We start from the raw sequence: 15,253 nt of genomic DNA, 5'->3' as shown, positions 1-15,253 counted from the left end.
ATATGTGGTATTTCATAGTTTTGATGTCATCACTATTATTCTACAATGTAGAAAATAGTAAAAATAAAGAAAAACCCTTGAATGAGCAGGTGTGTCCAAACTTTTGACTTGCACTGTGTGTGTGCGCGCTCACACAGGTAACGGACAAAATAAAGGAAACACCAATTTAAAGTATCTTTAGTAGGGCGTTGGGACACCACGAGCCAGAACAGCTTAAAAGCACCTTGGCATAGATTCTACAAGTGTCTGGAATTTTATTGAAGGGATACGATGCCATTCTGCCACGAGATATTCCAAAATGTGGTGTTTTGTTGATGGTGGTGGAAATACTATCTCTAGCACCGCTCTAGATTCTCCCATAAGCATACAATTGGGTTTACATTTGTTACCTGAGACAGCCATGGCATATGGTTGACATCGTTTTCAAACCATTCAGTGACCACTCTTGCCCTGTGGATCTGGGAATTGTCATCCTATGGGAGCATAGCCATGGAAGCCAAAATAATGGTCAAAATTACAATGTTAAGCACTTTTAGTTCCTCAGTAGGTAGAAAGACGCTATATAAAGCCAATCCATTATTTGTATATTTTATTTTAATTTCTTTATATTTTAAATTTTTTAAATTTTATTTAAGTAGGCAAGTCAGTTTATAACCAATTCTTATTTACAATGACTGCCTACCAAAAAGCAAAAGGCCTCCTTAGATAAAAAAAGTCAGCAACACATGACAAAACCGCATGGTAGCAACACAACATGGTAGCAGCCCAAAACAGGGTACAAACATTGTTGGGCACAGACAGCAGCACAAAGGGAAAGAAGGTAGACAATACATCACGCAAAGCAACCACAACTGTCAGTTAGTGTCCATGATTGAGTCTTTGAATGAAGAGATTGAGAGAACTGTCCAGTTTGAGTGTTTGTTGCAGCTCGTTCCAGTCGCTAGCTGCAGCGAACTGAAAAGACGAGTGACTCAGGGATGTGTGTGCTTTGAGGACATTTAGCAGAATGTGACTGGCAGAACGGGTGTTGTACGTGGAGGATGAGGGCTGCAGTAGAGATCTCAGATTATTATGAAGATGGCCTGCCCAGAATTTGTATACATGAGCCTAAGCATGATGGGATGTTATTTGCTTAATTAATTCAAGAACCACACCTGTGTGGAAGCCCCTGCTTTCAATATACTAATTATCCCTAATTTAATTGTTTTTCCATTATTTTGGTTCGTGAGGACTACTTTCAGACCTACTGGCTAAAAACGATACAAAAATACTGGGAATCTCTTTTAAAGTATGTCATCATGTTAATATCCTGTGTTTGTCTCTCTCTGCCCCCCAGATGTTCTTGACAGTGTACCTCAGTAACAATGACCAGCATTTTACCGAGGTGCCCGTTACCCCGGATACTCTGTGCCGGGACGTGGTGGAGCTGTGTAAGGAGCCCGGAGAGACAGAATGCCACCTGGCTGAGATGTGGCGCGGATCTGGTGAGCATTCTCCCCTTTACACCTGCAGATGCCTGTCAATCTGACAACTAACACCTGTAGAGGCCTGTGAAATAAGGAACCTGGACCAGTAACAATACCTATGATCTAGTGATTACTTGAGGAAAACACATCTAGGCTGATCTTCTAATCAAACTTCAAGAGCATATGACAAAATACTATTTTGGAAAGCACACAAAGAAGAGAGGTGTGCTGACTGTGTGCCAACTGACCAGACTTGATGCTTCTACTGAAGAGCTCAACTTTGTCTGTGTCTCTGTTGCTAATAAGCTGGGTGTGTTATTCCCTAAAATAAACAGTTGCACACTGTTTTGCGGTCTGCACTGATGTGAAACTGTCTGTGCGTTCTAGGCTTGGAAGATATACTGTTTGTACTGTTTTTTTTTCCTAAATTATTTGGTTTGCTAACTTGCTAGCTAAGTGGCTAGATGTCAAGATCAAGCTTATTGGTTACAGCAGAGACATTCAAACGCCTCCTGGATCAAGATCCCTGTTGCCTAAATGGTTTTATTCGTCAAAAACATTAGCACACCTTGTGTGCAATTCCGGTAATACCGTATGCCCCGGTATGATACAGAAACGGTATGACAATCTGGATACTGCCCTACCCTAGTGTGTAATGACCTGATTATTTTGCCTGTCATTTTTTGTTAAGAGTGACAACATGATCGATGTGGTTGGAACATTCTAACTACATTGTGCAATAATCAACTATGTGATTAGTACTTCTGTATAATGAAGAGAAGATGGATGAGGGTGTTAAAGGTTGGAGTGGTTGACTAATAGGCCTGTTGGATCAGAACCAGCTCAGCTGAAAACATCAACAACATATCTTTGTCCTTCCCTGAGGTACCACCTCTCTGGGACATGAAGTGAAAATGTGACTCGTTTCAGGAAGCTAGGCGTATGTCACATGTCACTACTTCACTGGTGAGGCATTTGAATATAAACATGTTTTTTTTTTAAATCAGAATGCGTTTTTTGGTAGAAATGTCTTCTGGAACGGGAACTGCCTTAAAACTTCTAATGAATGGAATCCCGTTAACGGGATCGATATGACAACAGCCAGTGAAAGTGCAGGGAGCCAAATATAAAACAACAAATCACATAATTAAAATTCCTCAAACATACATGTATCCTATACTGTTTTAAATGTAATCTTGTTATTAATCCCACCACAGTGTCGGATTTCAAATAGGCTTTACAGTGAAAGCACCACAAACGATTATGTTAGGTCACCACCAACTCACAGAAAAACACAGCCATTTTTCCAGCCAAAGAGAGGAGTCACATAAAGCACAAATAGAGATACAATTAATCACTAACCTTTGATGGTCTTCATCAGATGACACTCATAAGACTTCATGTTACACAATACATGTATGTTTTGTTTGATAAAGTTCATATTTATATAAAAAAAATCTCAGTATACATTGGCGCGTTACGTTCACTAGTTCCAAAAACATCCAGTGATATTGCAGAGAGCCACATCATTTACAGAAATACTCATTATAAATGTTGATGAAAATACAATTTTTAGACACGGAAATATAGATATACCTCTCCATAATGCAACCGCTGTGTCAGATTTCAAAAAAACTTTATGGAAAAAGCAAACCGTGCAATAATCTGAGACGGCGCTCAGAAAAAAAAAAACAATTATCCGCCATGTTGGAGTCAACAGAAATCAGAAATAACATTATAAATATTCCCTTATCCTTGGTGATTTTCATCTTAATGCACTCCCAGAATTCCAGTTCCACATTAAAAGTTTGATTTAGTTCGATAATGTCTATCATTTATGTCCAAAGAGCTACTTTTGTTAGCACGTTTGGTAAACAAATCCAAAGTCATGAAGCGCGTTCCCTAGTTACAGACGAAATGTCAAAAAGTTCCATTCCTGTCCGTAGAAACATGTCAAACGATGTATGGAATCAATCTTTAAATGTTTCCAACATAAAACGTCAATAATGTTCCAACCGGAGAATTCCATTGTCTTCAGAAGTGCAATGGAACAGAGCTCCCTCTCATGTGAACGCACATGGTCAGAGATTGGTCAGCTCATGGCAGACCTGACTGATTCCTCTCTCATTTGGTCCCACTTCACAGTAGAATCCTCAAACCAGTTTCTAAAGACGGTTGACTAGTGGAAGCCTTAGGAAGTGCAACATAACCAATATCCCACTGTGTATTCAATCGGGGCTGGGTTGAAAATCGACCAACCTTAGATTTCCCACTTCCTGTTTGGATTTCTTCTCAGGTTTTTGCCTGTCATATGAGTTCTGTTATACTCACAGACATCATTCAAACAGTTTTAGAAACTTCAGAGTGTTTTCTATCCAATACTTATAATATGCATATATTAGCAATTGGGACTGAGGAGCAGGCCGTTTACTCTGGGCACCTCTGGGCACCTTTCATCCAAGCTACTCAATTCTGCCCCTGCAGCCATAAGAAGTTAATAAGAAACTTGTATTCCATCTGTAAATACAAATACAGTTGTTACAGTTACGTGCCTAGTTGGTTTAGCCACTGTAAAAGTCAGGAACCTTCCCATTAGGATACCACCTTAGGCCAAGTTCTAAAATTCTCCGGGAGAATGCCCTGCTTTTATTTCGTCATGATCACATCCGTTAGCTATTTTCTGTAATTTGCTTGCTATCAACTTGCAAATAATGATCTTGTTGTGAGGTTATTTTCCTGTAATAATGAATACAAATTAGCTGAAGTTAAGACGTTGTCAGCTATATAATATGGTCATTATTTGAACTGGCTAGCCTGCTAACTTAACATTTTGCTAGCTAGCTAACAAGCTAGAAACAAACCAAAACATTGCTTAGAAAGTTGCATTTTGTTGCCTGGTTTGCTAGATAGACATATACTAAATTCATGTTCAAACGGATGGGTTTATTGGCGTCAAAATATACCAGTTATGCAACCCACATTATTCCCACCTGGCAACCATCATTATGCACACCTGGACTTAATCTGTACCTTGATTACTTCCCCTTTTATTTAGCCCTCAGTAGCCTCAGTCTTCAGGCAGTATTGGTTGGTTTTCATGTTCAGTACGCAGCTCCTGTTTTCTTAATTTGCCTTTCATCATTGTTATTAAACTCTTCTTCTGCACCTGCTTCCAGGACTCCCTGTGTAATCATGACAAAGGGCATTTTTTTCAAAAGTGGGTTACATGTTTTTCAACTTTCAAAGCAGAATGACTTTCCCAGTGTTCCTCAGCTGTAGTGTATGATGTTCCATTTTCTATCTCCGAGTCTCTACTTTTATCCAATGTATAAAAAAAAACACAATTTCAAGTTTTGCTACTTATGTCTTGATTAAATGCATCAAATCCTCAAAATGTAGACTAGCCTCCCCCAGTCAGTCAGTGTGGTCTGATCGGATTCACAAACCACACGACACGTGTCACACGACACACATCGACTGCTTTTCTTTTGAGACTAAATTACTAACATTTATAGATGTATGTTTGTCCAATGTATGGATGCTGGATTGGCAGTCGCATGCGTGTACATTTTTTCTACTCTTGTCACTTTAAATTAATGACATAAAACACATCCATACTGCTAGGCAGGGTTAGAATTTTTTTGGGGATGATAGTGGGTTTAAACTTTTTAATTTATTTTAATTTTATAGGAGGTGCCCATGTCATTATTTCCAAATCTTGGGGGGGATGCAATGATTTGTTATGGTTTAGTGGTGCTTGGGGAAACAATAACTCGATTCCATAACATCCTAAACCTGTGTGTGTGTGTTCTCTAGTCTAACCCCTTCTTCTCTTCCCCACCTCCACTCCCCCATCAGAGCGACCTGTAGGAGATGGGGAGCGGATGCTGGACGTGCTTCAGCGCTGGGGACAGCACAGGGCAGAGGTGCGCTTCTTCCTGCGTCATGACCGAGCACCCAGCAGAGAATCAGGTTAGTTCCCAACCACCTAACAGGATGAGATGGATACAGAAGAACAAAAGCATGCCACACACCACACATACAGTACCAGTCAAAAGTTTGGACACACCTACTCATGCAAGGTTTTTTAAATATATATTTTTAAACTATTTTCTACATTGTATAATTATAGTGAAGACATCAAAACGATTAAATAGCACATATGGAATCATGTAGTAACCAAAAAAAGTGTTACATCAAAATCGATTTTTATGTTTGAGATCCTTCAAAGTAGCCACCCTTTGCCTTGATGACAGCTTTGCACACGCTTGGCATTCTCTCAACCAGCTTCATGATGTAGTCACCTAGAATGTTTTTCAATTAGCAGGTGTGCCTTGTTAATTTGTGGAATTTCTTTCCTTCTTAATGCGTTTGAGACACTCAGTTGTGTTGTGACATGGTAGGGGTGGTATAGAGAAGATAGACCTATTTGGCAAAAGACCAAGTCCATGTTATGGCAAGAACAGCTCAAGTAAGAAAAGAGAAATGAAAGTCCATCATTACTTTAAGACATGAAGGTCAGTCAATCTTGATGCAAAAAGCATTAAGTGCTGTGTTGAAACTGGCTCTCATGAGGACCGCCACAGGAAGGGAAGATCCAGAGTTACCTCTGCTGCAAAGGATAAGTTCATTAGACTTACCAGGCTCAGAAATTGCAGCCCAAATAAATGCTTCAGAGTTCAAGTAAAAGACACATCTCAACATCAACTGTTCAGAAGAGACTGTGTGAATCAGGGCTTCATGGTCAAATTGCTTCAAAGTAACCACTACTAAAGGACATGAGTAAGAACAGGAGACTTGCTTGGGCCAAGAGACATGAGCAATGGACATTAGACTGGTGGAAATCTGTCCTTTGATCTGATGAGTTTGGCTTCAACCGCCATGTCTTTGTGAGACGCAGAGTAGGTGAACGGATGATCTCTGCATGTGTGGTTCCCATCGTGAAGCACGGAGAAGAAGGTGTGATAGTGTAGTGGTGCTTTGCTGGTGACACTGTCAGTGGTTTATTTAGAATTCAAGGCACACTTAACCAGCATGGCTACAACAGCATTCTATAGCGATACGGCATCCCATCTGGTTTGCGCTTAGTCAGACTATTATTTTGTTTTTCAACAGGACAATGCCCCAACACACCTCCAGGCTGTGTAAGGGCTATTTGACCAAGAATGAGAGTGATGGAGTGCTGCATCAGATGACCTGGCCTCCACAATCACCCGACCTCAACTCAATTGAGATGGTTTGGGATGAGTTAGAGCGCAGAGTGAAAGAAAAGCAGCCAAGTGCTCAGCATATAACTCCTTCAAGACTGTTGGAAAAGCATTCCAGGTATAGCTGGTTGAGAGAATGCCAAGAGTGTGCAAAACTGTCATCAAGGCAAAGAGTGGCTACTTTGAAGAATGTAAAATATATTTATTGAACACTTTTTCTTTTGTTACTATAAGTGTTGTTTTAATGTTTTCACTATTATTCTACAATGTATAACATAGTAAAAATAAAGAAACCCTTGAATGAGTAGGTGTGTCCAAACTTTTGACCTGTACTGTATATACACATGTTCATGAACACAAGAGAAGGTGTAAAGACACAGCCCTGTTATCAATTACGTGACAAGTTGTTAGAAAGTAGAAACTCGGATGGCCCTCCCTCCCCACAAGACATGGATTGTACAACAGAAGCCTAAGACCCCCTTGATCCACATATGCCTACAGATTGCTATTACAAGTCTTCAAATTCCAGACAAGCCTTCATTGACCTAATGCTCCAGGGCTGTCATTGTGAAGGGGTGTTCAAATCACATCTCTATAAATGAGTTAGTCCTCTGGTGGGGATCCTCTCAGCCCCTCGTTGCGTAACTACTAAGCCCTTGACCCCTCACAGCTTGGATCTGGCTCTGGGATTAGATGGCTGTTTTCCTTTCTTGACATTTTAGCCTATTCTTTTTTTCCCCCCACACTGTTAGCTTGTTTGTACTTAGGCCATGTCTTCGTAGTTGGCTCACATTGCGTTCTTTCCGATAGAGATGGTTAGCCTTGTTAGTTAGCCTTGTGATACAATCCGCTAACTAAGCATTTTGTTTTCTCCTATAGAGAGGGCTTAGCCTTTTTTTCCCCCCATCTCCTTTCTTCTTTCTCATAAAATGATCTTAGCTAGCTACCAAAAGAGATGGCTATTTGCTCCATTAAGTTAACTAAGTAGCCTATTAAGTTAATTTGCCAATGTGATATCATTACCTTGTAGGCTAATTATTTGTCCAGAGTTAGTTTTAGCGTATTATTTTGCCCCAGAGTAGTCCCCAGGCATAGCCCATGATTGTAACAGAGGTTGTCCAAAACTTTTATTTAAGTTACTTGGTAAATGCTTTATCTTGGGCCGGTGCTAAAGGGATTAGATCAGGTTCATTGGCTCCCTAAAACTTACCCACCCACACACATTTTGACTCCATGAGCAGCTCCTCAGAAACCCAGAGTGCTGTAGTAAATTTGGAGATTATGACCTGTCTCTGGCGACACTGATCTCTTTGTGCTGGCTGAGTGGTTTAGCTCGTTGCTAATGCTGGCCAGTCTGTGTTTGTGTAACCTCCTTGTGAACCCTGCTCTCCAGCTGAAGGAACCTTTTGCAGAACGTGTGTCAGTGTATGGTATCTGAGTGAGCAGTCGCTTTTTCAGTCACTCATATCAGCTGTAATTCCAATGAACACTTTGCGAGAGTTTCTCATAGTGTCCTAAGCAGACTTGGTGGCTTTTTAATGTTTACAGTCCCCAAACTTCTGCTACTTTACTCTTCTCTCCGAGTGTCTTTGACTGAGGTTTTGGTGTGTTTCAGGTGGCTCCCGAGGATCAGACTCAAAGAGGAATGGAGTGAAGAGCCCCTCAGATAGACGGATGGAGAACGGGGTGAGTTCAGAAACCATTGACTTTAGACAAACACTTGGAGACCTTTTTAAAACAGTTTTTCATTCAGTCACTCACCGTGTGCAGTATACAGTTGCTAATTGCAGAGTGTACATGTACATTTCCTATCCTATGATTCGTTAGACTGGGATATGTTTGACCATTTACTCTCCCTGCTCTTGGTATGCTGGTGTTAGTTTCAGACTTTTGAACCTGTAACAGCTATAGCTTCCAAAAACAAGGAGTGAGAAAAACGGGTTTGGTTACTCCTGTGTCACCAATCGCGCAAAAAGAAATCCCTATATTTGAGCTTGTGCTATTTACCCACATGCAGAGACTGTACTTGTTCTACTTGGCTTCAGGCCTGTCCTGACAGATGCAAAACACATATTTCTCTTGGTTTGGAGTGAGAGAGAGAGAGGGTGTTTGTACATAGACTATTCAGTGTTTGTCTTACTTTACCAACTCTCGTGTGTGTGTGTGTGTGTGTGTGTGTGTGTGTGTGTGTGTGTGTGTGTGTGTGTGCGTGCGTGCGTTGGCGTGCGTGCGTTGGCGTGTGTAACTGACTCTCTGTCTGTTGTGCAGGTGTCTGCCCCACGGATGGACATGACTCTGGCTGAGCTGCAGGAAATGGCTGCCAGACAGCAGCAGCAGATAGATGCACAGCAACAACTCCTCGCCTCCAAGGTAATAAGGGAGGGAGGGTAGAAAGAAAGAGAGGGGGGTGGAAAGGGGCTAATGAGACATGGATGAAGAAGGAAAGCAAGAGAGAGCAAGTGGGGTCAGATGAAAGAGGGAGATGCTGAGAGCAAGAGAAAGTGAAAGAGGGTGGGTAAAGTGATGGAAATAAATGGAGAGATTGAAAAACAGAGATGGGGTGAGACAGAGGGAGGGGACTATTAAAGACAAAGTAGAGAAAAGTTGAGAAGGGGAGTTATCAGGGAGATAATTGTATTTTTTAAGGAATGGGAAGAGATTGCAAGATAACCCTTTTGATGAAGCATCTGGTTCATGGGATGGCCTTGAGCAGGTGGAGTGATGGAGAAGGTAACAAACAGGGAAATCAAAACATGTTATGTCACATGCACCAAATACAACTGGTGTAGACCTTACAGTGAAATGCTTGCTTATGATCCCTTCCCAACAATGCAGAGTAAAAAAATAATAATACAAACAAAACATTTAATAAAATAGTAAGACAAGGAATAAAATACAATGCACAATGGAGCTGTGTGTGTGTGTGTGTGTGTGTGTGTGTGTGTGTGTGTGTGTGTGTGTGTATATACAGCATATACAGTAGTCTAGTGAGTGTGCGTTGGGTCAGTGCAGATAGTTTGGGTAACCATTATTTTACCATTTAGCAGTCTTATGGCTTGGGGTTCCGAGTGAGTTTATGAAAACTGTCATCTCCTACCATTTTGATAGATTGGAGGCTGTCAGAAAACATGGTTGTAAACATTAATAATTTGGTTGTTATTCCATTGGTTCCCTCGAGGCAGAGTGGCCCACACTCATTGAATATGCCGCTTTTAAATGTTAGAGCAATCACAACTAAAACCTTTTCTTGTGAATGACCTCCATTACTGAGGTCAAAGTTGATTGCATGTGTCTCACTGAAACATGGCTGTCATCAGACTGTTGTGCTGCTCTTATTGAATCTTACCCCCCGGACTACAGCTTTTCATATTCTAACAGAAAAGGGTGTGGGGTCAGCCTCTATTTTTACTAATGTCCTCCGCTGTAAGGACATTTCGTTTTGGCAACTTTGGGTGTTTTAAGCATCATGTTTTACTGTTTAAATGTCAGCCACCTGTACTTGCCATCACCCTGTATAGGCCGCCAAGGCACTAACCCACTTTCTTTACTGATGTATCTGAACTATTGTCTATTGTCCTTAAGAACTATGCCAAAGTCATTGTCTTGAGTGATTTTAATACTCATGTTGACAAAGAGACTGACTCCAAGGACATTGAACGTATGAATCTTTTGAGCTCTATGGACTTTATCCAACATGTTACTGTGCCCACCCATAAACAAGGCCTGGTTATTACCAAGGGGCTTTCTTTTGACATGTCCTCTTTTGTTTGTTGCTTTACCTGATCACCAATGTGTATTTTTTACTACCTTGATGCCCATAGCACAGGATAATACTGAATGCATTATTAATTAAGAAACGCTATCTTACCTCTGAAGTTGCTGCAGATATTTAGTGTATGAACAATACTCCACCTTCCTCTTGTGATGATTTAATTGATCACTTTAATATCAAATTAAGGGCAACCATTGATGCCATAGCTCCAGTAAAGTTGAAAAAGGCCACATCCAAACATAGAGCCCCTTGGATGAGTGAGGAAACTAATCAATTTAAGAGAAATTGCAGAAAGGCAGAGTGGAAGTGGAGAAAGTCAAAGTTGCAGGTCCGTTATGCTATTCTGAGAGAGCAAGTTGGCATGTACAGTACCAGTCAAAAGTTCAGACACACCTACTCATTCAAGGGTTTTTCTTTAGTTTGACTATTTTCTGCATATCATCCATGCCTTACTGCATTACATGTCTGAAATGTGCTGTAAGAATAAATATAGATTTGATTTGATCAACCAGGAGAGCGGCCAAGTTAACATGCCTTGCTGGAAAATACACCACTGTTTTAAAGTATGACCTTTCTCAGGAAATACATGTCACGTTTATGGCACAATGTTGTTAAACATTGACTGTAGTGATATTCAAATGTTCAATTATATCCAATGACAGGTACTGTATGAAAACAGGTCATAGATACACCAAAATGTACATACATGTACAATTGTATAGTAGGTTGTCAATTAAATGATGAAGTAAAAAAATGACTTTGTTCGGGGAAGGTGTAAGAGCAGCTGCTATGGTTTATAAAACAACAGGCCTCCGTAACCATCCTCTTTCTTTTCTCTTACTCTCCCCTCCACAGGAGCCGTGTCTGCTACCTGAAGCCACAGCAGAGGCAGCAAAAACACTAATAACGCAATCTCTCCTCTCTACTCCTCCTGTCTTTAGGAGCAGCGTCTGCGCTACATGAGGCAGCAGCAGCAAGCGTCCGAGCAGGAGAAGTTGCAGCGTCTCAAGGAGAATGTGGAGAACCAGGAGACCAGGCTGAAGAAGGTCCGGGCCCTCAAGGGCCAGGTGGAGCAAAAACGCCTCAGCAACGGCAAGCTAGGTGAGCACAGTGCTGCTATGAATGGGCAAGGGATTGGTTGTTTGGATTGATTGAGCGGTGAATTGATTGGTGGATTTGTGTAGGATGACTGACTGATCGATTGGTTCTAACCTCCTCTCTCTCGTCTTTAGTGGAGGAGATAGAGCAGATGAACAGTCTGTTCCAACAGAAGCAGAAGGAGCTGGTGGTGGCTGTGTCCAAGGTGGAGGAGCTCAGCAGACAGCTGGAGATGCTCAAGAACGGCAAGATGGACTCCTTCCACGACAACCAGAGCTCTGTGGCTGAACTGGACCTCCTCTACAAGGAGCTACAGGTGTGTATGATTGGAGTTTGCAGATGAGGGACAATTGAAAATTCCATTGTACTTGAACTAAATCCCAGGAGCTCAGTTGTTAGAAAGTGTTTTACATATGCAGGCTATTTAGCCCATGTCTGATTTCAAATCACGTACATTTTGTATGTGGCTTGTGTGGGACTCAAACCCTGAACTATCTCTACTACCATGCCCTAACTAATCAACTGAGCCATCAGAACCACTGGTTCATGACCTCATACAGTGCCTTCAGAAAGTATTCACACCCCTTGACTTTTTCGACATTTTGCTATTTTACAGCCTGAATTTAAAATGAAATTGCGATTATTATTTTCTTTTTTTGGTCACTGGCCTACACACAGTACCCCATGATGTCAAAGTGGAGTAATGTTTTTCGAAATGTTTACAAATTAATTAAAAATGAGCTGAAATGTCTTGAGTTAATAAGTATTCAACCCCTTTGTTAAGGCCAGCCTAAATAAGTTTAAGAGTAATAATTTGCTTAACAAATCACATAAGTTGCATGGACTCACTCTTTGTGCAATAAGAGTGTTTAACATGATATTTGAATGACTACCTCATCTCTATACTCCACACATACAATTATCTATAAGATCCCTCATTCAAGCAGTGCATTTCAAACACAGACCAGGGAGGTTTCCAATGCCTCACAGAGAAGAGCACCTATTGGGAAATGGGTAAAACAAAACAAAAAAAAGCAGACATTGAATATCCATTTGAGCATGGTGAAGTTATTAATTACACTTTGGATGCTGTATCAATACACTCAGTCACTACAAACATACAGGCGTCCTTCCTAAAAACCTAGCTCAGTCTACCTTCCAACAAACACTGGGAAACAAATTCACCTTTCAGAAGGAAAGCCTAAATCACAAGCCCAAATATACACTGGAGTTGCTTACCAAGACGACATTGAATGTTCCTGAGTGGCCTAGTTACAGTTTTGACTTAAAACGGCTTGAAAATCTATGGCAAGACTTGAAAATTGCTGTCTAGCAATGATCAGCAACCAACGTGACAGAGCTTGAAGATTTAAAAAAAGAATAATGTGCAATTGTATTGTACAGTCCAGGTGTGCAAAGCTCTTAGAGACTTACCCAGAAAGACTCACAGCTGTAATCGCTGCTAAAGGGGATTCTAACATTTATTGACTCAGTGGTCTGAATACTCATGTAAATCATATATTTCTGTATTTAATTTTCAGTAAATTTGGGTGAGAAACAAAATACATTTTAGCAATTTTTTAATTCAGACTGTAACACAACAAAATGTGGAATAAGTCAAGGTGTATGAATACTTCTGATGGCGCATTGTATGTACTCTACCCTGTCCTCCATCCTAGTTCAGCTCTCTGACATGTCATCTCTTGTCCCCTCTAGCTGCGTAACAAGCTGAACCAGGAGCAGAACTCAAAGCTGCAGCATCAGAGAGAGAGTCTGAACAAGCGCAACCTGGAGGTGGCCTCTATGGACAAAAGGGTCAGTGAGCTCCGAGACCGCCTCTGGAAGAAGAAGGCCGCTCTGCAGCAGAAAGAGAACCTGCCTGTGAGTGTACACACACACGCACACGCACACACACACACACATAGTGTGCATGCGCACATACTGTACACGCACAAACACATGTGCACTCGCACACACACATGCGCACAGATGAGTGCAGAACTACTACTTTGACATCTCAAGACTTTGTGAAAGAAATGGAAATGTTTATCGTGAAGCACACCCTATCAAAATTGATAACCTGAGCGCCCCCTTGGGGCTGCAGAGTATAAACACAACTGTATTTTGTTTACCTCTGAAAGCCCCAGATGCCCTGGCCCTCAGAGCCGGCCTCTATCAAAAAAGTAAGACGCCTCAAACCTGTCTCTTGTTGCCTTTCTGCACTGACAAACAAATCACTGACTCACAGGACTGAAATACACTCAGATATCTCCTTCCACAGTTCACTTTTTCAATCTCTCTCTATTCAGCGTTCTTCAACCCTCATCCCTGGGACCCACATAGTGGGGAGATGCTTTTCCCAGCCCAGTACTAACACCTGATCAAGGTATTTTAGTGCTTGGCTGGAGCAAAAGCCTGCACCCCGGTGGCTCCCAAAGATCAGGATTGAAGGACATGAATGGCATGGAATGAATCATTGTTTTGATTCTTGTCACGGGTTTGATTTTTCTATCTCAGTTTACACACAACATTCCATCTCTTCAGCCCAACTTGGCAAAAACAACTCCAGGAGAGGGGAGGAGACTAAAGCTTAGGCAGGCAGACAGACAGGAATGCCAGAGGAGATGGTATCACTGCCTGGTATCTCTCTGCCCCTCTTCCTCTGAATTGTTTTTGACTCCTGTGGTTTCCATTGCACTTTTTAATCTATGTAAACATGGAACTTTTTCATCTGTCTTTGAAAGATTTTGTGAGGAAATTGTCTGGACAAATGAGATTTGCTGTAGCTATTAGTGTACTACAACAACATGTAAGGGCGAGGAGTGTTTGTCAAATGGAATCTCAGAGTGGTTGTGGATGATTTGCTCGGGCACTCAAATTCTTAAATTATGTTCGTAAATTCCAGGCATAATTTATTATGATTTTACATGTTTCATGTGGTGGGCAATTTTAATTTTAATAGTATTTTAATAGAGAAACAAAACCACTGTCAAATGAATAGCCAACAGCCTTTACTTTCCTCCTTGATAACTCTATCATGTTGAATCTCAATCAAACTAACTTAATGTGGGGAGTCTAGATTTACAGTGCCTTCAGAAAGTATTCATACCCCTTGACTTATTCCACATTTTGTTGAACCTGAATTCAAAATTAATTAAATATATATATTTTTTTACCCATCTACACACAATACCCCATAACTACAAACTGAACAAATGTTTTTAGAAATGTTGGCGAATGTATTGAAAATGAAATATAGAAATATCTACTTTACATAAGTATTCACACCCCTGAGTCAATACTTTGTTGAAGCACCTTTTGCAGCGATTACAGCTGTGAGTATTTCTGGGTCTTAAGGAGCTTTCCACACCTGGAAGGTACAACATTTGCCCATTTTATTCCTTTGAAAATTATTCAAGCTCTGCCATTGGTTTTTGATCATTGCTTGACCATCATTTTCAGGTCTTAGATTTTCTTGTAGATTTAAGTCAAAGTTAAGTTTTTGTAAACAACTCGTGTAGATTTGATCTTTTGTTTTAGGTTATTGTCCTGCTGAAAGGTGAATTAATCTACCAGTGTCAGATGGTGAGCAGACTGAACCAGGTTTCCTCTAGGATTTTGCCCCTGCTTAACTCCATTCTTTAAAAAAAATCATCAAACATTCCCCAGTCCTTAACAATTACAAGCATACCCATAACATGATGCAGCCC

The 15,253-nt window shown here is 40.9% G+C and overlaps 1 protein-coding gene across 2 annotated transcripts in view; it reads left to right on the top strand.

The window, feature by feature from the left end:
• Positions 1 to 15,253, top strand: part of LOC109899715 (apoptosis-stimulating of p53 protein 2-like) — a 56,002-nt gene that overhangs the window by 14,183 nt on the left and 26,566 nt on the right. Inside the window, exons 2-9 of one of the 2 annotated variants that reach the window (XM_020495183.2) lie at positions 1,337 to 1,484; positions 5,325 to 5,438; positions 8,289 to 8,359; positions 8,942 to 9,043; positions 11,387 to 11,546; positions 11,678 to 11,859; positions 13,260 to 13,424; positions 13,685 to 13,726. In XM_020495183.2, the coding sequence (XP_020350772.1) occupies positions 1,337 to 1,484; positions 5,325 to 5,438; positions 8,289 to 8,359; positions 8,942 to 9,043; positions 11,387 to 11,546; positions 11,678 to 11,859; positions 13,260 to 13,424; positions 13,685 to 13,726 (984 nt within the window). The remainder of the gene's footprint in view (positions 1 to 1,336; positions 1,485 to 5,324; positions 5,439 to 8,288; positions 8,360 to 8,941; positions 9,044 to 11,386; positions 11,547 to 11,677; positions 11,860 to 13,259; positions 13,425 to 13,684; positions 13,727 to 15,253) is intronic. The other variant, XM_020495184.2, reaches the window with a different exon arrangement.

Source organism: Oncorhynchus kisutch, linkage group LG11, assembly GCF_002021735.2.
Source record: "Oncorhynchus kisutch isolate 150728-3 linkage group LG11, Okis_V2, whole genome shotgun sequence".
NCBI classification, from domain to species: Eukaryota; Metazoa; Chordata; class Actinopteri; order Salmoniformes; family Salmonidae; genus Oncorhynchus; species Oncorhynchus kisutch.
Note: the sequence above shows the minus strand (reverse complement) of the source record. Positions and strands in the feature narration are given on the sequence as shown.